Source organism: Cupressus sempervirens, chromosome 10 (genome assembly GCF_028749045.1).
Source record: "Cupressus sempervirens isolate cs-2001-9-10 chromosome 10, ASM2874904v1, whole genome shotgun sequence".
Lineage (NCBI taxonomy): Eukaryota > Viridiplantae > Streptophyta > Pinopsida > Cupressales > Cupressaceae > Cupressus > Cupressus sempervirens.
In genome coordinates, this window is record NC_143127.1 from 77,382,340 (window position 1) to 77,407,176 (window position 24,837).

At 34.1% G+C, this 24,837-nt stretch overlaps 1 protein-coding gene across 1 annotated transcript in view; it reads right to left on the bottom strand.

Annotated features, from left to right (window-relative positions):
- Positions 1-15,453: 15,453 nt before the first annotated feature.
- The window catches only part of LOC149532663 (snurportin-1 protein), a 105,710-nt gene continuing 96,326 nt past the window's right edge, over positions 15,454-24,837 (bottom strand). The window contains exons 5-7 of the mRNA XM_089804746.1: positions 20,588-20,680; positions 16,027-16,173; positions 15,454-15,907 (exon numbers count right to left, since the gene is read on the bottom strand). Of these exons, the coding sequence (XP_089660872.1) occupies positions 15,806-15,907; positions 16,027-16,173; positions 20,588-20,680 (342 nt within the window). The 3' untranslated portion in view covers positions 15,454-15,805. The remainder of the gene's footprint in view (positions 15,908-16,026; positions 16,174-20,587; positions 20,681-24,837) is intronic.

The window sequence follows — 24,837 nt, forward strand, 5'->3', positions numbered from 1 at the left end:
TTTGAGCTAGTTTGGTTTTAGGATTTCCTGGACTTAGAGAGTATTTGTGTTATGTGATTTGATATCTTGTTTAGGACTTGAGACTATCTCCTCAACACAGTGGGAGTGGGCCATTTAGTTTCTACGCAGTCGATGGTAGTGATTTTTACTCTTACCATTGAGATCTGTCCATAGTCACTGTGGTTGGAGCTTCCTTGTCTGCATTTCCTTTCATTCTATCTTTATATCATCGATGGATGGTTATATCTTATGATGGATGTTTATATCATGTATGGTGGATAGTTTCATTTATTTTATTATACTTTGTATCATGGATCCGAAGAGGATGATGTATTTATATTTCTATATATGTGTATTCTTTTAGCCTTTCATACCCTGTGACATGTACAGTGGTTGATTGAGCATTCGGGATTTCATTTGCCAAGAGGCATTTGGAACAAATATATATTGTTTAAATGGACTTTGGGCTTTTAATTATTCTTTCATGTAGATGTGTTAATTATTAGACTTGGTATTAACTAAAATTTAAATGTGACTCAACGTCATGGGATCCTTAAAGAATGTGACATGTTATACATGCCTATAGTTGATTGTATGTTATTGCTTCCGCTACTTTATGATTGATGTGTATGCTTTATCTTTCTTGTTTCAAAAAAAAATGTTTGGAAAATTTAGTAAAACTTTAGGTTATTTCTTTTGTATCCCTTGGCGAGGTGTTACATCTGGTATTAGAGCTAGGTTTCTACATTGGGTGCCACTAGTTTTAACTAGTTGAACAAAAACGAAAAACTTTAAACTATTATGTATATCTTTTTCAAATTGAAACTTGAACTAGTTGAATTGAAATAGAACTTAAACTTTTAGTTGTATATTTTTCATACTTCAACATTTAGACTTCAAAACTGAAATTATACATAAACCTAAATATAGGCAAAACTGAAAATTGAAACTTATCTTGTTTTCAAAACATGTATCTTTTATCTATGCTTTAAGGTAGTATGCCTTTGATTGTCTTTGCAAGCATTATATTGTTCTTGTTTAGAGTGTTTAGCAGGGTCTATTTCACTATTTGTTAAAAGAATGAATATGATTTTTGGTTTACTATTAAACCAGAATCATATTTCTCTAAGTGATTGAAAGTAGTATGTTTTGTGGTTACTATAGCATCTTGTATCTTGGATATTATTGTAGGATAGTATCTGGGACGAGATCTTCTATTAGAAGTCGTAGCCTAGGACACAATAGAGGCCATGGACAAGGCAGAGCAATCAATGTCCATGAGTCTATCCATGAAGAACCTATCTAAGATGGGAATATGGAAGAGCATGTCAGTGAGCATCAGGAAGAGAACCATAGAGAGTAGCAGTTCGTCTCTGAGGAGGTTGATCTGAGGAAAATGATGTAGACCATCATTAGAGCACATTGGGTAGGACCTGAGCATAGACCTAAGTATAGGAGCTATCGTAAATCTCAAAATGCACAGCGTAATAAGTGCAACCAATTTCACCATCCATCTCAGGGTATTCCTTCTTATGTCAGTGGGGCTAGCGATCAGCAGTCTAAAACACCTAGAGTTCAGAGGAGCTTTGATGGAGAGTGTTTCTCATGTGGACAATGGGGACACAAGCCGTCTCATTGCTCAAGGGAAACCACAGTTCTCAAATCAGAGACTCTCAGCTTTAGAACTTGTGATTGGCGATATGGGTAGATCCTAGAGAGTGTTCTCAGTGGAGTCATATCTTCCTACAGGGGAAAGGGCCCAATGGGACCTGCACAGTGAGTTCCTTAGTTTCATCATTCATGTAGGCTTCCAAGAGTAAGCCTAAGTCCGGGGGGGTGGATGTAGTGTCCGCCCCTAGTTTGCATTTTTTCTTTTATTGCTAAACTCTTTTAGGCCATTTTTATGCTTGATGATTAGTAGTATTGTTTTAAGATTATCAAATATTGTTTTAGATTCAGTTGATATATTATGAGATCACTCGGTACTCTATATTTCATGTATGCATGATGAATATTCATTGATTTTAGTTATTGATGATGATTACTTAGATGGCTTATTATACGTGTTTTATTATGGATACTTACCCCATACTACATGTGTATGGTATGTGTGTGTGTGTTTGTTTTCTTTATGTATGGCATTTCTGATGTGGTTAAGGAAAGGATTCGTAGTCACCTACTAGTCGAGATCTACATGATGCACCACTTCCTGCCATTGTTTGTTTAGCTTAGTGTATATTGTGTTTGTACATGTGTAGATTTTATGTAGGTTGAAGGTATTGGGTATTGACTTCCCTGAATTGCCAGGATGAGTGTACCCTATTGCATTATATCAATGGTAAGAGAGGGGAGATAAATTCTTAAGTCCAAATCATAAACCTTTAAGCCATTTGTCCTAGAAAATTAGGACAAGTATCTGAGTTGAGTATCCTCTAAATGCATTGAATGATGTTAATTTGTGATTATAACCCTTTAGTTTGATTTTGTATGTGTTTTTCTATGATGGGTTCTTGTATGTTGTTTTATGAGTCCCTGATGAATTTTCTATTAATTTAGTCTAATTAAAATATTAAATTAATTATTTAATTTAATAAAAAATTATTATGACATTTTAATATTTAATTATATTTAATTAATTGAGAAATTAATTAAATAAAAAGAATTAAATTTGAAGATAAAAGTTTTAAGAATAAATTTAGAACGTGATAATATTTATTTAATTTAATAGTAATATATTTAGAGTTCATTTTTAAATAAATCCTAAATATTATTATTTAAGTTAATAAATATTTTATCAATTAAGTTTTGAAAATAAATTAAGAAGTGGAAAAGATATTAAATTATTAAAAGATTCTAGATCGCATGATGCATGCATGAGATTAAAATATAAGAAATTAATTAAAAAAATAAAACAAGTGAATTTAATAAAGATGTTTAATTACATTAAGTGTACATGAGATTAAAATTTAATAAATCAATTAAAATAGAAGTCAAGTAAAAATTAAATAAAGTATTTTAATAATTCATTAAACATGCATGGAAAAGATTAAGAAAAGATAAAGGAAAGATAAAGAAAAGTTAATAGGAGTTGAAGTCGGGTGAGTAGAGAGTTCTCTAGGGTGAACGCACAATTAGTGCCCCAATTTAAGGAGAGAACTCCTTATCACCAATAGAGGGTTCATTTTTTAAAGACCTCAAACATTGGAGAAGGAAGGAATTTTCGGAAAGTAGAAGGTTCTGTGAGGAGGGATTTCTCTTCAATCTTCTTGGGTGTAGCGATTAGGATCAGTGTCCAGGTAGATGCTTGTGATTTTCACATATTTTAAATATGTTATTTTCTTCCTGTCTTCATCGTGTCTATTAAATGGTTGTTTGGATAATTCTTGTGATGAATGTTTTAGATTGTGAATTCAAATTTCTCTATGAAGAATCCTTGAACATTTTAATATTGTAATTATTGAATGCATGTTAATACCTCTGTGTGTTCATGGAGATTTAAAATATAGTAAAGGAAAACCTAGTTCTGTAGATTTTGGAGAAACAAAATTAAGTCGGGAAGGGTTGAAGGTCAAAGAGAAAATTAATCGAGGAGGGTTTTGAAATTTAAAAGAAAATTTAAAGAGAAAATTCTATTTGGTTGGTCAAATTTTCTCTATCAAATTAATGTTGAAAACAATTTTAAAATTTTTTTATTTTTTTTTTGTTTAAAGAAAGGATTTGTTTCATAAATTTTATATATTTATAAATATTATTAAGTAAATTAATTTTATTAAAAATGCTATTTAAATTATAAATAAAAAAATATCATTAAACAAAATTAAGTTTGTTTATACAAATGAAATTATATATATATATATATATATATATATATATATATATATATATAGAAGGGGCGGGAAACCCCACACACCACCGCTCCCCCTGCTTTATTTCTCCAACTGCAGATGGTAGCGTACTCTGCAGCTGGTACAGCTATTGTCGCAGTGTACTCTGTTGCGATAGTAGAGTGCTACGATGGCCACATGAAGTGGCAGGCCGGCGGGCTTTTATAAATGCCTTTTTTATATGTAATTTATATTATTTTTAAAAGTTTTTATAATTAATGAAATTAAAATGTTAAATTATTATTAATTGTAATAATAATATTATTAATTTTAATAATATTATTAATGTTTATAATTTAATAAATAATTAATAAATGATTAATAAGGATTAATATATTGTATTAATTAATTAATTTAATAATTTTATTTAGATTAAGCAATATTGGAAGTTATGAAATGAATTGTTGAACTTATTATTAATTAATGATGTTAATTTTTGATTAAATTGCAATTAAATTTATTTTAAAATCAATAATTATTATTTTAGTAATTTAAACAAATAGTTATCCTTAAATCATTTAGGGTAATTATGCAATCATTTAAATATAAGAATGGGTTAATTGTAAGGGTTAACTAGAAAACTTACTTACTCGAAACATATATTAAACTGAAAACTTAAACCTTACTATTTAACTCTACTATGTGATTTTCAAATCAAACCAAACTATGACGCTATTATGTTTTCTATGTATTGTCTATGCTTTGGGGTTTTCGTGTTGATCTAACTTTGACCGGTTTTAGGATGTTACCAAAGGCTTGAGGGTTTTGTGAGTATGGTATCATGCTGACTCGATCTTGATTACTTTTACTTAACCATGGTATGTGATGGTATGCTCTATGTTGAGTGTGTTTATATTGTTGATTACTATTTTCAGTGCCTTGTGGGATGTTAGATTTATGCTATGAGATATCTGACTTAACCATTTTTGAGTCCTTGATCAGTTATATTTGAGTTGCTTTGATAGGACTGAAGTGTTTGCTATGTTCTTGATGATGTAATGTTGTGACATGTTTGACTTAACCATTTTGAGTCGTTAATTAGTATTATTGGGATACTTTCTGGTTGCTCGTTGAGAATTGATGGATATTGTGATTTATCTTTGATGCTTTCTAGTTGCTCGCAAAGAACTGATGTGATTATTATGATTATCTTTATGATGTTTTCTAGTCACTTGTATAAGACTGAGGTGATTTTACTATGATTCTTTGATTTGTGATTTTATGAGCTTAGGGTAGGTAATCTATATGTGTTGTTGGGAAGTGGCTTGCAATGGGGTTCAGGGCCCTAAGTGGTACCCAGGGTAACAAATTGTAAGTTGTTTAATAAGGGAAAACATTACACTAAATGGGCATTAAAATGAACCTAATAAGAGTCTTTGTATGTTCTCGTCCATGCCTTGAGTACTAGTACAAACTAGGATGGGAATAGAGAGAATGCTTGGTTGCGACCTTGCATCTGTAGTATGCCTTGTTAGTACGAGAGGATACTAGTGGCCGCATAGGGATCACTAGGGACCTGGGGGTCTTAAGAGACTGCCAGGGTAACTCCAGCGTGATTCATGTGATGACATTTGCCCACTTACATAGTAGGTTTCCTACATCTCTTGTGTGCCTCTAGGTCTAGATGTTGATCTATCTTGGAACCTTTGAGTTAGTTTGGTTTTAGGATTTCCTAGACTTAGAGAGTATTTGATATCATGTTTGGGACTTGTGACTATCTCCTCAATGCAGTGGGAGTGGGCCATTTAGGTTCCACGCAGTCGAGTGGTAGTGTCTTTTACTCTTACCATTGAGATCTGTCCATAGTCACCAGGGCTGGAGCTTCCTTGTCTGCATTTCCTTTCATTCTATCTTTATATCATCAGTGGATAGTTATATCTTATAATGGATGTTTATATCATGTATGGTGGATGGTTTCATTTATTTTATTGTACTTTGTATCATGGATCCGAAGAGGACAATGTATTTATATTTCTATATATGTGTATTCTTTTAGCCTTTCATACCCTGTAACATGTACAATGGATGATTAAGCATTCCAAATATCATTTGCCAAGAGGCATTCAGAACAAATGTATATTGTTTAAATGGACTTTGGGCTTTTAATTATTCTTTCATGTGGATGTGTTAATTATTAGACTTAGTATTAATTAAAATTTAAATGTGACTCAACGTCACGGGATCCTTAAGGAATGTGACCTGTTATGTATACCCATAGTTAATTGTATTTTATTGCTTCTGCTACTTTATGATTGATGTGTATGATTTATCTTTCTTGTTTCAAAAACAAATGTTTGAAAAACTTAGTAAAACTTTAGGTTATTTCTTTTGGATCCCTTGGCGAGGCATTACAGATATCTCTATTGTGAGATACCTTATATAAAATAATCTAAAATTGAAGGATATTGAGGGCATAGTAAACCAAAAATTCTATGATACACTTATTGAGAAGAAGGCACCAACAAGAGAAGAAGATTTAGAACTTCGGTAGTCTATGCTAAGAACTATTTGCAATACTGATGACAAAGAAGAGATTAAGAGATTGTTGAATAATCTTACACCTTACTTGGGAAATAAAGTAAGACCATTTTTGTTTATGGTAGGTGAAAAAGATAAATTAAGAAGTGAGACTGCATCAGCAATAAGTCAAATGTTGACAAAATCTAAGGCAACATCTCCACCAACACCCAGAACCTCGGAAGTGTTAGTGAGTGGTGACACTATGCAAATAGATCAAACCAATGTTACCATTAACATTAATGATACTAATCTATTTGAAGGTTTTGAACAAAATGAACCTAATACTGAAGATATTGAAGACAAACTAAGACAAATTGAGGAGGAAAAGAAAAAAGTAGCAAAAGAAGAAATAAGAAATAAAATAGAGGAAGACAAGAAGAAGTGACTAGAAGAGGAAGAGAAGAAAGAGAATGAAAGAAAGGAAAAAGGAAAGGGAGAAGAATAAAAGAGGCATCCAAGAAGCAAAGGGAGAATGATAGTAAACCTTCTAGTTCATCTACTCCGCTTTCACTTGCCAACTTAGCAATTGATGATGATGATTAAACTAATTTAATCTCATCTTTATCAAATCTTATTCAAAAGAATATAATAGTGAAGAGCTTGTAGAAAACCTTGATGGAGGTTACTGACAGACTACGTAGCACTCTAGCAATGCAACACAGAGAAACGGATTTAGAACAGAGGGCACGGGTAGTGTTGAAGTCATTTGATCAAGAATTTACTAATTTATTAAGTTTTGCAAAAGCAAAGGCAAAGATTTCACATGATGCTAACTTGTTTAGCACCATCTATCAAAATATTAAGAATGATTAATAAGTCTTGATACTTGTATCAAGGAACTTCGGAAGTGTCAATAAGATGGTAAGATATTGTACATTAAGTGTACCCTATCTTATAAACTAAGTAAGGATATTGAAAGTCAAATAGGAGGAAAGATGAGTGAGCTAGAGGCCCTATCTAGCCATTTACAACATCCATCTTGTAAAGTTGATGATTTTGAAGGACAAGTGGCCAATATTCACAATGATATCAAGAAATTGGAACTTTGGGAGGAACATATTTTGAAGAGGATATCAAATTTCAGAGAGTCTATTGCTCTAAAAATATCTTTTGTTGAGAAACAATTGGAGGAATGTGTCAAGGCCAAGGGCACTTATTCTAACTTTTTATATTCAGACCTTAATGCAGTTGAGATTGCATCATATGCTTTATGTGCAATTCTCACCTCTGCTAAATCTGCCAAGGAGATATGGAGTAAAGATATGGACAGTCTAAGAGAAAATTTTGATGATTGCATGAAGATTCTACTAGCCTAAGGTAGAAGGACAACAGTTTTTGGACAGATTTTGACATGTTGATCTTTGAACTTGATGTCAAAGGGGGAGAAATACAATGTGAAAATTGTAAATCAAGCAAAGAAAAGATATGTAAAGTATATTGTAAGGGGGAGCATATGTAAAGATGGACAAATATAATAGATGCAATATTACTTCTTCTTTTATGTAGTTTTTGTTACTTAGACAATTTTTTCTATTTTTTTGTCATCAATGCCAAAGGGGGAGATTGTTGACAATTGGCTAATGGAGATATGTAATTGTTGTCACTTATGGAAACACATGATGTACATGCTTACAGGAAACTTCAAAAATAAAGATACTTAGCTTTTGGTAATGAGAAAATTGTCTAAGTATGGAATTTGGTATACAACAGTGTATTGTTTGTTTATAACTTGTTATTGATGTCATATTATGACTAGCGAAGATAGATGGAGATAGTATACATGTTGGCGATGACGTGTATAACCTTAGAAGTCAGTATGAATTGTAGAGAAAAGAGATAAATGTGTTTTAGTGAAACAGGATAGCAGAATTGAAGGAAATGATTATTTTGTTTACAAAATAATTATTTGTCCAATTAGGGCCGACATCCTAGATGTTTACTCTAAGTTGGAAAAATGTATTATGGTCTTAGCCAACCTAGCAACAATTTATGTAAAGACATGGTATTTATGCAAAGGACATCTTGCAATGAGAAGTGGTGATTATATGTGCTAATTGTGATGTTGAGCAATTATATACAAACTTTTGTGAAAGTGATATATGTGAAGTTTTGTGAAAGCTATTTTTTTGTGATCCGAGATCGAGCTGTATATTGGAAAGAAGTTACAGTACCTATATTCCAGAAGTGTGATTACTTGTTTTGGCAGTGAGCTCTTCTTATAATTGGAAGTGCATGTTTGGGCAGTGGGCTCATCTTGCATCTACTGTATTACAACTCCTGACAGGGATTCTAAGTCTCCTGACAAGGACTCCTTATACTAAATTTTCTCATTGACTCCTAATAGGGTCCATCCTCTAATAAGGAACTTATATATTAGTATATTATCTAGTGGATATTATCCCCACCGAAGTTTTTCCTTGGCCAGGGTTTCCCTAGTTAACAAAATATGATGTTATAAGTTATCTTTGTACATGGTTACTATTATTGTTCAATATTACTTTATTACTTCGTTATGTATGGCTTAAAGTAAGAAATAATATCTAGTTGGCGACTAAAGTTTGCAGTCTTTTCTCTTAGGTCACTAAATGAAGCAATATCCTAGACTCCTTGTCTCCCTTAGGTTCTTGCACATGACAACCCTTGCTTTTGACCAGTCATATTTATAAATAGAAAATTTAGATCTTTTCTCATTCAACCTCCATTGTCCATTTTAGGGTTAGGTTGGATTAGGTAGGATTCAATGAATCTACCCATTATTTCATTTTATTCCCTTATAGAAACTTCTCCTTCAATCCTCTATGAATTCGCCTCAAAATGGTTCATCTTGAATTTTGTGCCACCAACTCATCAAGCTTATCTTCCACATGGTTCAGACAATCCAAGAAATCAAACTTGTCAGCTCAGATTCATTGAATTCACGATCTTTCTCATAATGTTGACACTCAGCATTAACTTGCTTCTGATGTTCGGCACATACTTTGTTGCTCAGCATCCACTATAAAAACACTATGCACGAACTAAAGTTTACTGGTGTTCATCATCAACTAAACTTTACTTGGCTTACACTGTATCACTTGGCCACACTGAAATTTGACTTTGCTCGACTCCAACTAACATTGCTCAACACCTATTGTGCAGATTGTTAAGCTTGGCAGACATACTTTGTTTAGCTTGTTCTTCTAAACTTAATTAGTGTATCCATCCTTGGCAACCTTAAGTAGATTATCAATGCACTATAATATCACCATCTTAACTGATCCTTGTACTTCTTTTCTATATCATAATTCAACCTTTCCTCTAGGTGCTATTGTTACCTCATTTGATCAAATCCTCTTCATCAATCAAACAAATGATAGTACTCAAATCTTCTAAGCAATTGTCTTACCAGCAAGTAGCAATTTTGACATTAGTGACAAAACAATGATTGAAACGCATTTTCATACTTTTATCAATCTGTTTTCAACAATATTTTTGGGTGATGCGAGATTGTTCTTACACCCAAAATGCTCATGCATCAAGATATGGGGTAATAAGCACTTAATAAATCATAAGTTGTCTCTAATAGTCCAATAATTGCATATGTTAATCTTTTCTCCATAATGTCAAGTACTATGAACCTTATATTATAAAATTCAATTACAGAGTCCTTTGTGGATCCTTGTTTTAACTATGTCTTATTTAGTGTGCCTTTGAGGGTGTTCTTGTTAAATTGGTTAACAAGTCTTTGTCTAAATTCATCATAGCTAGTTATGGTGCGGTGTCCTTGAGTACTCAAATTAATGCATCACTAGTCATGTACAATCTCATCCAAATGTAAGATGGCAAATTTGATGGCATCTTCTTTGGTCATGGGACTGTTGGTTAACAGTTTGTTCTCCTATTAGATTTGATAATCTTGAATCTTTGATACCCAATGCTTGGAGAGACAAAAGGATGTTCACCAACAAATGGGTCAATGTATGTACTCTATCACTGCCCTCTAAATTGACTAGGTATAGCTCCCGTGATTTGCAGTGAATATTTTTTTATGAGATTAGAAGTATTGACATTATAAGCTCTTAACCTAAGAGCAGTAAAGGATAACCAAATTTTTTGTAGGCACAAATAGTTCAGGCAAAATAGATTTAGACAACCTATCACACCCAATGGAATAATTGTAATAGACTATCTTGACTCTTACTTCTATTCTAAATGCAGTGTTAACCATCTAAATGCAAATAAGGATGGACAAAGAGATGCACATGAGGGCAAATGGAATTACTTTGACTACCAGGCTTGAATGAAATAGAATTCAAAAAGTTACTAATAGATTCATACACGTGTATTCTTCAATTCCCAATGAAACTATCTAAAATTATGTGAAATGAACAAGAGAGGAAGCAGAATCATATATGAAGAAAGTAAATGGAATCACTTCTACCGCAAATATCAAAATGAAATGGAATCCACCTAATTATCACAGGATCACATATAATTTTCCTTCAACTCTTAATGCAAAACTAATCTATCCATGGGCAACAAAACATGACAAGCAAATAGGGTAAATGGAATTACAAACCAATTCACCATCATGTTTGCCAACCTTTGTATTGTCAAATGACGTTACATTCATAGTTTGTTGTTATCCTTTCTTAATTCTAGCAAAGCAACATTCATATAATAGAAAAGAAAATTAGAGTAAAATATGAAATTATCCAATCTGTATCATGATATGAGCACATGGTATCTCTTCTACTGGTGATTTTGAATCCCTGGGATTCCTGAAAATACTCCATTACTTTTCGTCTTCTTACAATCTTAGAAAATCCTGTAGAAAAATCATTTTTTCCTCATCTTCTGTTGTTTCGCACCAAACTCATGTATTTCATATTCCAACAGTCATCAGAACTTTGAATTCCCATTGTTGATCTCAAATCAACGATCAAGATTAAAACGTGAGAAACCTTCTTTGTCTTTCCTTTTACACTTTCCTCTAGGAGTCCCTTTTTTACACGCGTCAAACTATTGTTTCCCTGCTTTGGCTATCTTTCGTGCATTTCTAAAAAGCAGGAATATGAGTGTCATTGATCCATTGAAATCTGATGGCTAAGATCAAAAGCTCTAAACTCCCTTTTCTGTCGCATCATCCCAACTATGGTTCTTCTAATGCCTTCATTCAATTTGGTTTTTCACTTTACCACCAAGGTTAACTCAAGGATCTGCTTAATCTTTTGTGATCACATGATGATGTGACTTTCATTGATCTCATAGATTGGATGGCTGAGATTCAACAAACTTTAACCTTTTCATTTAATTCGCAATGCGGGCCCGCCTGTTCCACGTGTCATGTTCTCATTTTATTGCTTTGGTTATTCTTCGTGCAACTCTTTATAGCGACATAATGACAACCATCAATCAACTAAAATCTAACGATCAATATGAAACTGAATAGACTTTATATTATGATCCTTGCGATTTGACAATATAACGATCTTACCATACCTTGTCTGTCGCACAGTCGAGAGTCTACATTTTTAGCTTCACGATTTTAAGATAACATGCAGCACTTGTGATCCGACGATCTTACACTATTATGATGTCCTTTATCTTCATATGGTTGATAAGATAAGATAAATTTATTAATGTCCAACAAGAGACCAACGAGGGTCTAAGGGACTGGAAACATTACAAAGGGCAAACACTAGTAGGGGGAGCACCAAACACCAGCAGGGGGAGACTTTTCATTTTGGCCTTTGAGATCTTATGATAACCTGAAGCACTTACGATCTGACGATAATGAACATATCGTAGCGTCTCAACCCTAGAGATTCACACTTGCGATGATACGATAACATGAACTTTGTAAGATTGGAATACTCATTTTTACCTTCTACGATTCTTTGTCAACCTTTTCTTCGTTAACATCAGGAGTCCTTTTGCAACATACGATCTGACGACAATGAACACATCGTAACTTCTAAAAACTAATCCTATAGCTTTCTAATCTTTCGACATGAGACTCAACCTACGATGTGACGATGATACGATCTTATGATCACATGGCAACCTCTTAACATCTCAACTTAGATTTTGAGGCTCTTGATCATACGACAATCATATTTTTCTTTGCAAGCTTTACAATCATACGATAGCATGATCTTACGATGCTTCATAACTTCTTAACCCCTAGACCTTAGCCTCTCTTATCATACAATATCTCCTACAGCTTACGATCTTACGACAATGCGATTTCACAATATCGTCGTAGCATCTCATCATTTCCTTTTACTACTTGCGATCTAACGATCTCGTAGCATCGTATCACTATTTCTTTCCTCTTTCGATCTTACGATTAGGGCATCATTGGCGTACCATCATAACTCTTCAATACCTCCCGATTTTACAACTAGGGCATCACTTGAAAAGAATTGGTTGGGGCCTATCAGACAGGTAAGCACTTGACTTTTCAACTAGCCAATGACATGCATTCTTTCATCCATTTAGCTTTTCATCAACCCATGTAGCTTACGATGATCACAACTGAACAATCCATTTACTAAATTGACGACGCACATTCACCAATCTTTGATTTTGAGGGCTTTGCCCACTTTCAACAACAGGAACTGCTTTCTCTGCATTTTGGTCTTGATCATTTGCAATGTCTTCCATGAAAACTGCAATATAGCACAAATCCTCATCTTCAACATGATTAGGAATAAAGAACGACAGATCTGTAGAAAATCCAGACCTTCTTATCGGGAAACGCATAACAAACCCTCCAAAACCTAATCACCTAGCCATGGACTGGTGCATTGCTCATATGATTTTCCCCTATCAAGTTAGTTCAAAGGAAAGATGAAAAGAAAGGCTATCTTATGGGCAATCTAGACTTGGACTCAAGACATTGACATTTGACTTGACTCAAGCCCTATGTTCAAAAAGATATGAACTGAAACTTGGGCAACAGGAATTGAGAGATAGGTATGTGCCTAATTTTTGGATCCATGAATGCGTAGTAACCTTCATTGCCCCATCAAAGTTAGATATAGTCATTTTACTTACCTTACGATTTAAAGATTGAATAGATTGGCCCCTTTTTCATCTAGGGTTACTTCTTGTTTGAGCCTCACAATACTCTCTAAATGGAAAACTCATAATTTCAAGGTTGGTTCTTTAGTAAGCTTCAACACACATCTAAGTTATTGTTTGGTGTGTTGATTTCTTTGTCCTCTCTTATTGGTCATTTGCACAAAGAGATGGTCTAATTACCTACCCTATGATTAGAACTAGCATTCCTCCCATTAGCTTGGTTGGGTCTAAGAATGCTAATAGTGTTGCTCACACTCTGAGGGGTTAGTACGACTAATTGGATCGTCTACTTAGTTCTCAAGAAAGCCCTTGACTTATTTCCCAATTCTTTACCCATTTTATTATTTTGAGTAGAGTGACTAGTTGTTCCATTCCCTCTCCAACACCCTTTGAGCCTATTAGTTTAGTTGTATAGACTATATTTCATTTTGCATGCTACCAAGAACAAGGCTCTAATACCAATTCTAATGCCCCTTTCAATGATATTCCTATATTTTACCCTAAAATCTTAATTCCAATTTGAATAAGAAACATAATATAGCTAAGAGAATACATTTAACAAGACTAATCCTAGTTTAGGCTTGGCATACAAAGTTTGCCTCTTGGACATTGATATTAAATCATAAAACAATATATAATATATTTTGTCCATCTATTAGTAAACATCATTAATTCATATAACACTCTCTAACTAAGATTTCATTAAGATGTTAGTCATTCCATAATGGACTTCCATGCTAGCCTCATTAGGAATTCATTGAAACATTTGAAATCATAGTCTCAAATTTGCCCTTGTATTGTGAAAGCGGGAAAGCTATGCCACCCTTATGTCCCTCAATTCACCTTGGAGGTTGGTCATCATCCTTGTTCAAGTGCCAAGACCTACTAAACCTTTTGGTCCATGAGCATATGATCCATCTTGGAGTGGTGTACTTGATGTGACCTCAAGCCCAAGGGCATATGAAGCCCCATGTCACATAAGAATAGCATTTATCATAGGGTGGCTTACTTGATAGTATCTCAAGCCCAAGGACATATGTAGCCCCTTAGTCCACAAACAAAACATTCATCTTGGGGTGACATACTTAATTCACAAACTCAAAAAGCTAGCCATGCTTCCTATTATCAATCTCTCTCTAAATTTAAAATATGTTATCAAGTGAAAACTTTGTATATATAATTAGAAGAAATATTTAGATTAATGATAATATTCAATAGTTGCTACATATGTTGCTTGTAGCATGAACTATATATATACCTATATTTTTAGTTTACTCGCATTATTTATCCTTAATCTATTTGTTGTTATTGGATATTTACTTCTGCCCTTGAACCAGATAAGGTTATTTATTTTCTTATCTCTAGTTTCTCGTTCAATCAATTGATTTCCCTTCAAATGATGGCTTCTCCTTAATACTTCCTCGTCATAGAGCAAAGGATCGGACCCCTTAAGTCGTTGAGGAGACTCCCCTCTTAATGGAAACTTCCGTCTTTTTAGCTACACCTGCTGCAGCTTCCATAATACCATTTGTTAAGGATACCATTGCCCTTGATCCAGTGTGACCTCAAAAGGGTTGCATTTCATTTTTTTCTGAAATAGGTCGATGATCCCTGGGTCGGCCCTCCGAAAAACAACTGCTGCTATTATTATCAGTATTTAGTTATTATTTTTTCTTACGTCTTTAGCTAGGGTATATTGTTTATTGGTGCATATTGTGATCTGTTGTGGCAAGGACACGACAAATTATTACATTGTTCGGTGGCCTGAGAGACACTCTTATCTATGTTCTAAAACAAGCCAGCGTCTACCCAGCCGACTCAATTGACCTTTTTAATGATTTTATAATTAATTTATATATTATATTACCATGCCTTACTTTTTTTATTTAATTAAAAAAATTCTAATATAAATAATCTAGTCTGCTAGTTAGCTACTTGCCTAAAACAAGCTCTTCAGCATTCACGGGGCAAGGAAAGACGATTAGTTAACACAATGCTATATATTACATCAAATGGTGTATGTTTCTTACTTTGAGCCAACATGCACAGGGAAAAAAACAATTAAAAGCTCAATTTTATCAATACATTAAGATTACGATATCTTGCAACTGCTCATTATTTATCAGTTAATGTAAATTCCCATCTCCTATTTAGAGACTCGTGCATGACGATTCGACTTCAAGTGATATGAAGGGCATGTCTAAACCATGGTACAAGGGTTATGCCACATCTGCAGATGCTTAAGCATTGCACTGCACCTCTTCCAGGTTAATGCATAACCCAGGAATAAGCATTGAAATTTGCAATGGGTAATAAATTAGACATTTCGATGTTTAGTCTACCATTACTGTATCACATTCCTCAGAGGATTCAATAGATGCCAGTAAATCTTCAATAGTCAGAGGTGAATGCCGAGCTGCATACTGGAAAAGAATCTGCATCATATGCCAGAAAAACTATTCAATAGTAGTCTCATGAGATAATCTTTAAAGACTCCATTGCATCATAGAAGCTTAGAAAAATATGCCAGTTTGGTGTCTACTATAGTCCATACCTTTGAGCAGCTGTCTGCAAAAGCACGAGCATGAACAATACCCTCAAAGTGTAAGTCAGCCACTGGGGGCTTGTCATTAACAATATGCAGGCCCTGATTACCAACCACAAATCGTAGAAGACTCCCAGGTTTCAGATGCTTTTTATTCTGCCAACAGGAGAATATATCAGAAACTACATCTACAAAGAGCAGTACTACTAGCTAGCATACTGTTTATGGTTTAACTTTACAACGTAGAACAGCTTTATAATTCAAATAGTCATCCGGGGGTACAAAATATACCTTTAGAGTTGCAATAGGCAATACATCTTTCCAAAAGTAACAAGCATATATTGCCTCACAAACAAGCAAATATTACTAAAGTCGAGGAATCTCCCAAAGGAACATGCCGTGCTTTGAAATACTCTAATAGGTAGGTCACCGTGGAAAGATCTACTGGCATATATATTTGTTTTGAATTATTCCATGGAATAATTAGTAACTCGTTTTCTGTCAATTTTGATACTTGCCAACAGTGCATAGTGTATCAAAAAGGTTTAATTATCCAAAAATTATTTGACAAACATTCAGATTTAATCGAACAATTGACAGCAAGAAAAAGCAGTTCTGCTGCAGGGTCAAAAACAGCATAAGGAGGTTATATATAGTTATATTTTCACTGTTTCAGTCTCCATGGCAGGAGGGCAAAATTCAGGGATAGAAAATTGTTTTAAATCTTGAGAATGCAACTGCCTACGAAAATAATATTAGAAAGTTAATATTTGAAAAACTAATTATAAGTAAAGAAGTCGCAATCTGTGGTACATGGGGACACTGTCCCCAGGGTTTTCTGCCCGTGTCTCCATCCTGGGGACATTTCCTCAACTCTGACAATCTCAACAATACATGCTTTGAGCAATTTATTGGGTTCCAATGAAGGTATATAGACTTGAAGTTCTAGACTTAAGTTCTTTATAAAATTGACCTATTTCTTAGGCGTATACAATGTAACAATTATACATTTTTGTTTTTATTTAAATGAACTTTTCAAGTAATATATGTACTAAATGACTCAATATCATTTAAAAATAAAATAAGATTATTACAATTTATAAATAACAATATTATATTAAATATCATAAAATTCGGATGAAGTTCAGAAAGGGTAAAAATTCACTAAAATTTGAACTTCATGGATGAAATTCAGTGTATCCTGTGACTTAGTATTACAGTATTGACTGATAAATATCTAGATATGTAAATATTATTCTAAAACCCTCCTTTAATGATCAACCTATCCGCTACACCAAGTTGCCCCCTCCCAAAAACTTGATGAGAATCTCTACAATCTAATCCTCAGTTGGAACATGTTGCAAATGTACTGATCAATCCTCTGCAAGCTTAAGATGTAATGATGATGAGGTCAACATGCTTGGTCCGGTCATGGAAGATTAGATTTTTGGAAAGCTTGAGCACCCCTTTCTTATCACAAAAGAGAGGTGAAGGATCTGTTTGATGTATGTGCACATCAAAAAGCATTTGTCGAAGCCAAACAGCATCACAAGTTGCTTTAGCAATTCCCCAATATTCTTCTTCAGTAAAGGAAAGAGATGCCGCTTGTTTCTTTCCGGTCCATGTGACTGCACCTTTTCCCATACTAAAGACATACCCAGATGTAGACTTCATGTCATCAATATAAGCTACCCATTCTAAATTTATATTGCCAATGAATCTAGGATCTTTACTTTCGCCATACAGAATGCCAAAATCAAAAGTGCCCTTCACATACCTCACCACATGCTTTGCTGCAACCCAATGGTCAGCTCTAGGAGCTCTCACAAAGCAAGAAAAGTATGTCACAAGAAAACTAAGATCAGGTCTAGTGGCTTCCTAAACATAGATGAGACTTCCTACTAGCTTCCTAAACATGGACTCATCTACAATAGGTGAATCTATTTTGGCGAACAACTTCAGCCCTTTTTCTAGGTATGGACACAGGTTTGCAATTCTTGCATCAAAAAAAAATTTAGCAGACCTTTGGCATATTTCAACTGAGATATAAAGGTATTATCATCTTTTTGCCAAGCTTCAACATCCAAGCAAGAACGCAGAAGTCCCAAACCCATCATGTCGAATGACTGACACAAACTTTGTTTGATCTGCTCAATCAGAAGTGTTGAATTACCAATATAATCAAATCATCAACATACATGACGAGTAGAAAATATCATCACTAGTAGTTTTGACAAAGAGATTGGAATCTGAAGGACTCCTTTGAAAGCCTTGGTCATTGAGGTATGTATAAATCTTTAGGTACCAAGCCCAAGGGGCCTATTTAAATCTATAGAGTGCTTTGGCCATTTTGCATGCCTGATGTTCCTTACCGGCAACCTTGATGTTCATGAATTTACCTCAGCAAACATGCCTGGTCAAGATTTTTTTTAAATGAATTTTCAATTTGATAAGGTTTCAGATCCACGAGAATTCACAATTATATGCTTTCTAATTTTCAAACCTCAAGAAAATTGAATTTGACTGCAGGCCACAATTAAAGATCTGGATTTGATGCTTTGGGATTCTATTTCCGTTGATCTCAAACGAAGTCACTAATCATTACTAACCTTGGAATTACTAAGCATGAGCTAAGGATTACAAGTGTTGTATAACTTGCCTATAAATGGAATATTCACATTGTGAAATCTGTTCGGCAAGAAGGATCTCTGTTTACTTTGATTTGTGGGCACAACATTCATCAGTAGATTCAATACAAGCAAAGTCTCTTGCATGTTTGCATAGGCACAATCCTTCTTTCCGTTTCTTGATAAGGGGGCTGAGGCATTAATGGACCTAATTGGTGAAGAATATCCATTTCAGGAAGATAAGCACATAAAATGAGAGAAGCAAGCAGTTGTCAAAGATGAAGAGAAACTTTTTCTCCAAAAAGAAGGGGATTGGCTTGGCTTTTGTTGTGATTTTTATTGCTTAGCTCCCACATTTAAAGCATGATGACAAGCATGCTCTAAGGAAGTGATCATGTAAAAATCTTCAAGTCCTGTTGAAGACAAGAAAATAATCCAGAGAACACTTGATTCAGACCACTATCAATTCCATTCATTTCAAACTAAATAGAGAGACGATTAAACTGTGCATGTACTGCTAGACTGATTGACCAATTATGTGGTGCAGATGCAATCATTGTGCGACTAGCTTTTATTTGTAACCATGGGTTTGATTGTGCCTGAATGATTGCCTTAAAATTTAAGTAGTAATTGCTCGTTGCTCTGTTGCCTCTAAAAGTTGGATATGAGACTGCCACCAAAGGCTAGATCATTCCTATGAACCTCTGCTATTATGATCTCCTGTGGCGCTGAGAAATGTTATCACTTCTTGAAATACACCTCCAAACTGATAATCCAAATATATATCTTCTTGCCATTGCCTTTGGCATCAAAATGGAGAATCACGATCTAGGTTTCAACTTGAAAACAGGTAGGATAACTGTACCAGTCAACAAAATGGAGTTAGAAGTCCACTATTGTTCCATGAGATGTTGGTACATGCTCATCATCTATTGCATTAATTGAAGTCTAAATGCATTTTGTTATTTCTGCTCATGTAGCTCTTGGAATAACAACTAGACCAAACTAGGTTCGCACATGAAGTTTTGGAACTGGTAACTATCTATGAAGGAAGATAATACAAAACAGACATAGAAAACTACCATAATTACGATCAACAGTCTATAAGACTATAAGAAGTGGTAGAATAACACGAATTAAAATACAGAAGTCAACTATGCAGCATAAAAATGAGAACAAAAAAAAATCAACACAAAATTGATATTTTGAAGAAGACAATCCACTGCAGGTATTTAGAAGGAAACGAATGCTTACCTTAAAATCTGATCATTGATAATATGTAATCTAATCAATATCCATATTAATGTGTTTTCTAGTGTGCTTGATATACACAAAAACTAAAAGTAATCGGTATATCAAAAAAGGTTTAGTAATCTAAACTTTGAAAATGTGCAGAAAAATTCAGACATGGTAATGCCTAGTCATTAGAAAGTGTGCTCGACATACATAAGAAAGTATATCTGAAAGTTGAATAAGTTGAAATTCAAAAATATGCAAAATAAAAATCTAAATATAGGGAGATCCTGCCCGTTAGACTTGGATACCAATTATATATGTGCAAAAAGTATAGATTGTTTTCGGCTGTCTACCTTCCTTTTATTTACGTCTATCTACCTTTAAAAGTTGTTCCAACTACCCATTTACTTTTCTAATTAATTCTTATCTTTCAGTCACCCCAATCATTCACCACATTTTTCATTCATTTTTTGTCCTTTACAATTGTTTCAGTTAACTACTTTATATCTAGCTACCATTACAGACCTATTTCTTCATTTTTTAATCAGCTCACTTACATGAGCACTCTAGCAAACTTTCTAAGTACATATTATGTCATCATCATGTTCTCAAACTAGGAAAACTGAATGTACCTAAAAACTATGACAAGAATTTATGCCAAAATTCAAATACACTAGCCAACATGATAAAAAGATAATTGACAGCACCTGCTCAACAAATTGTGGAGGCATGCTTGCTAGAATCACAGGGGGATTATCTATTGTACCAACTGTTCCGTCTTCTTTCAACTCCAAAACAATCTGTCCATGTCAAAAGAAAAATTTCAATTAAAATGTGACACAAGTAAAAATGTAAATTTAATTCAAGTCGTCTTATTTCAATTGAACATCGAAGCATTTAAAGGTCAACATCATACCACAAGCCTCAAATTTCTAAAGTGGTAACATCCATTTGTATGATCTTCATGTCTAGGCCAACTTTAATGAAGTGAATCATTACATCAGAACTAAATGCATTTTAAAATTGAGTCAAGCATAACATATCAAAGGCTTATGTCATATGCATAGATATTGATCATATTTGTGTTCAACTCAATTCTTACAAGAATAAAATTGATCATACTATATTCTCTTCACAAATTCCTTTGTTCAAACATTAGAATTCTATCACATTTACTAAAACATTGTATCATAGACAGCCATGTTGAAGACAAAGAAGAATTTTGGAGAGAGATGGGACTACAGCAGCTAGAAGGTTTCTAGAAGATCACCAACAAAACGACGCAGACCAGCATATGAAAATTTCCACATTAAGGAAATCCTACAAGAGCCAAATGGGCCGTTTGTGAAGCTGAACCATCCCTACCAGGTCGGTAAAACAAGGAATGTTACTCTTCCATGCACAATATTCATCAACAAGTTCCTTGTCAAGTTCTATTATCAATCCTTATTTTTTGCACCATGTGGAAGTATCAATTGTGCATCTTTGCAGCTTACTTGTCTATATACTTTGTCCCATCAAGTTTTAAGGTCAAGAACTGTAGGGGATGGTGTTTTGAGTTTATGGGACACCATGACCTAAAACCACCCAAATGTAATGTGCAAGTCACTAATCATAACCCACTACCCAAGTCCCCATATGAGTTCATAGGCTAAAACTAGCATATCCTTCCATCTATCATAAACTCGTCACAATCCACTCACCAACTTGGACTCTCCATTTGGCTCCATTATCTCCATTCAAGATGCCCTCTGACATCATAACACACATCATAAGTTGATCAATAATCGTAACTCTTTTTTACATCTCTTTCTGTATCATTGATGCTTTTAATGTTATGGACATCATAAACAGGGGATGGATCAGTGAGCCTAGGAGGCATCACTCCAAACTGCTCAAGGAAGTCATAAGTATAGACTTCAAAGATGAATACAGTGATATAATCCTTGTGTCGAACAGGAAACTTAGGCCCTTGGTCCTCTATCTGCTCAGCCTCATTTCCCCATCAACAAACTATATGGAATTATGAAACTATTTAATTTCACTAGGCAGTACCATTTGTAGTATTGTATCCTGTTTAATAGCTTCAATATTTCTTATTTGTTTCAAATTAGATGGTATCAAATTCATTTCCTTGACAAGTCATACCATACATTTGTTTGATCTGCGATATATTACTTATTAAGGAAAGGTTTCGTACGAGTACTTAATATTGTCTTTGTGGATGCCATAAACAATAAAAAGCAGGAAAAATAAGTTTATGTGGGACCTGCACTTAGAAGCTACTATATATTTGCTAACAACTGAGATGTTTAGAAAGCAATTAAATATTAATTTTGCTTTACTAACACTATCATATACTTTGAAGCTTGCAAGCATTAATAATTGATTTTCCAGCATACAAGTTGCAATAGCTAGTGGAGTGACCGAAATTTTCTGCATCATTTATTCGAGGCGATGATTCATATTTAGGGTGCACCCTACAACATGGAACACCCTGCAGTATTATTTAGTTTTGGTCAAAAGAAAGGAATTTCCAACATTGTGCCCAGCTCCATGTGGGTTCCAAACAACATATTAGAATAGTCCAATGCTTTAAAACTGCTCCACCTATTTTAGCATATTTCGAGAGGTTTTGTAGCTATGGGAATAAACTAGGATTTCATTTAGCTAAACCTTGTGCGCCCCACTACTTCTTCAGCTGCAAGCACCAAAAGATAAAGATGAAAAATAAAATATCAAAACAAAGTCAAAATCAAACTTCCACTAGATTTGGATAATGGAGGATGCATATGGACCCATATCCTCCACCATCGAACTCATCTTGCAGCACTTTTATGTGTCAAATGTTTCAACATTTCCAATGTACGAGTTCCAACTTCCAAAGACAATAACATTTACACCAAGAGGCCGACTGGCCCTCCCTTTTTTCTGAATTGTAGACGTCAAGGAGATCCACATCCCAGGCATCCATAAAACTGATGTTGAACAACTTGAAAATATTTTTGGAGCCTAAAACGTTTATAACCCAAAACTGAATTTTTCTTATTCCATAGCTTATAGTTTACAATTTCTGTAATCTTGAAATTAGGAACAATGTTGAACTTGAAACACACTTCCTAACAAGTGGACCCCATTTCTAATCAGTCAAGACAACCTCTATCTTAGTCGAATTAACTGATTGGCAATTCAACTCTTGTACTCTTAGTTAACTCACCTCCTAAATGGGAGTGATTAGCAGTTCTATTCGTAACCTCATGCAAATGTCATCTCCTTATTTCATGCATCCAAGAGGCCCATATACTGGCAAGCAATTATTGTCCTAAATGGGAGTGATTATGAATTCTATTCATAACCTCATGCAAATGTCATCTCCTTATTTCATGCATCCAAGCAGCCCATATACTGGCAAGCAATTATTTTTAAATATAGATTTTCATCTTCAAAAGGCTGTTAATTTGCATTCTACATTTATCTATTTTCTTAAATCTTTTGTTACTTGTATCCTGAAACTTAGATCTTGGCTCATGTTTGAGTTCTCAATAAATCTTACATTTTATAAAAAGATAAATTTTGTTCTCTTAGTTAACTCACCTCCTAAATGGGAGTGATTAGTAGTTCTATTCGTAACCTCGTGCAAATGTCATCTCCTTATTTCATGCATCCAAGAGGCCCATATACTGGCAAGCAATTATTGTCCTAAATGGGAGTGATTATGAATTCTATTCATAACCTCATGCAAATGTCATCTCCTTATTTCATGCATCCAAGGGGCCCATATACTGGCAAGCAATTATTTTTAACTATAGATTTTCATCTTCAAAAGGCTGTTAATTTGCATTCTACATTTATCTATTTTCTTAAATCTTTTGTTACTTGTATCCTGAAACTTGGATCTTGGCTCGTGTTTGAGTTCTCAATAAATCTTACATTTTATAAAAAGATGAATTTCCAAACCATGGTTGATTTCTATTTCATAACAGAATACAAATATGAAATTATTTGACTTGGTGAGCCTAATGCATGTTTTTTGTTTAAAAAAGATGGTCATCTTTGCAAAAAACGCTCTGGCATCAATAAGAAATCAACCCCTCCTTTGACATTTCTAATGAAATCACTATAAATGGATTTTCCCTAACCAAGATAATTTGGTAATTTCTCAAGTGATGACATTAGTGTAGAAGAAATCTGATTATACGTCTTTACGAAGAATTAACAATTCAGTTTAATTATTGATAGAAAATAAAATATTGGCAACAAATGGTTCTTCGTTTGATGTGGTTTCCCTGCATGAGATTTGATGGTGCCTCTTAATCGGCCTGTTACTAAGATAAATTTAGTTGATTCTAGACTTGTTGTGGTTACTTTGTCCATTATGATTCGGTCTCGTGCTTCTTCAATAATGTTAAGGATTCCCATGCTTCTATAACATGAGCCTGTTGATCCACCTGTCGGAATTTGACATGGGTTTATTTATGGCAAAGGCAACTCTAAGAGGAGAAAGGCAAGGGTCAGCAAACACTATCTTATGACAATTGTGTTGGAAATATATATGATAGGCTAAGTTACCAAGAGGGGAGGGGTGAATCAGTAACTTATAAAACTTAATCTTTTATTACCAATTAATCCTTCATGTGTATCCTAATCTAATTGCATGCATGAAAAACTAAAACCGTTTAAACATTCATAACACTTTGACACACAATTTGGTGACCCAAAAACCTTCTAAATAGAAAGTAAAACTGGGATGGGGATGATACCCACAAGCTTTAGTACTACAGTATAAAGTTGGCCTGTTAAGGCTTACAATGATCAGTTCTAATGATCTGCCCTGTTAGGAGCAATAAGGACTGCTAGATCCACCTTGCAAAAGGATTTACAAACATACAACGAAATATGCACTCGGTAACGAGATTTACAAAAGACTATTAAGTCTACATTGTGAAAGGATTTAACT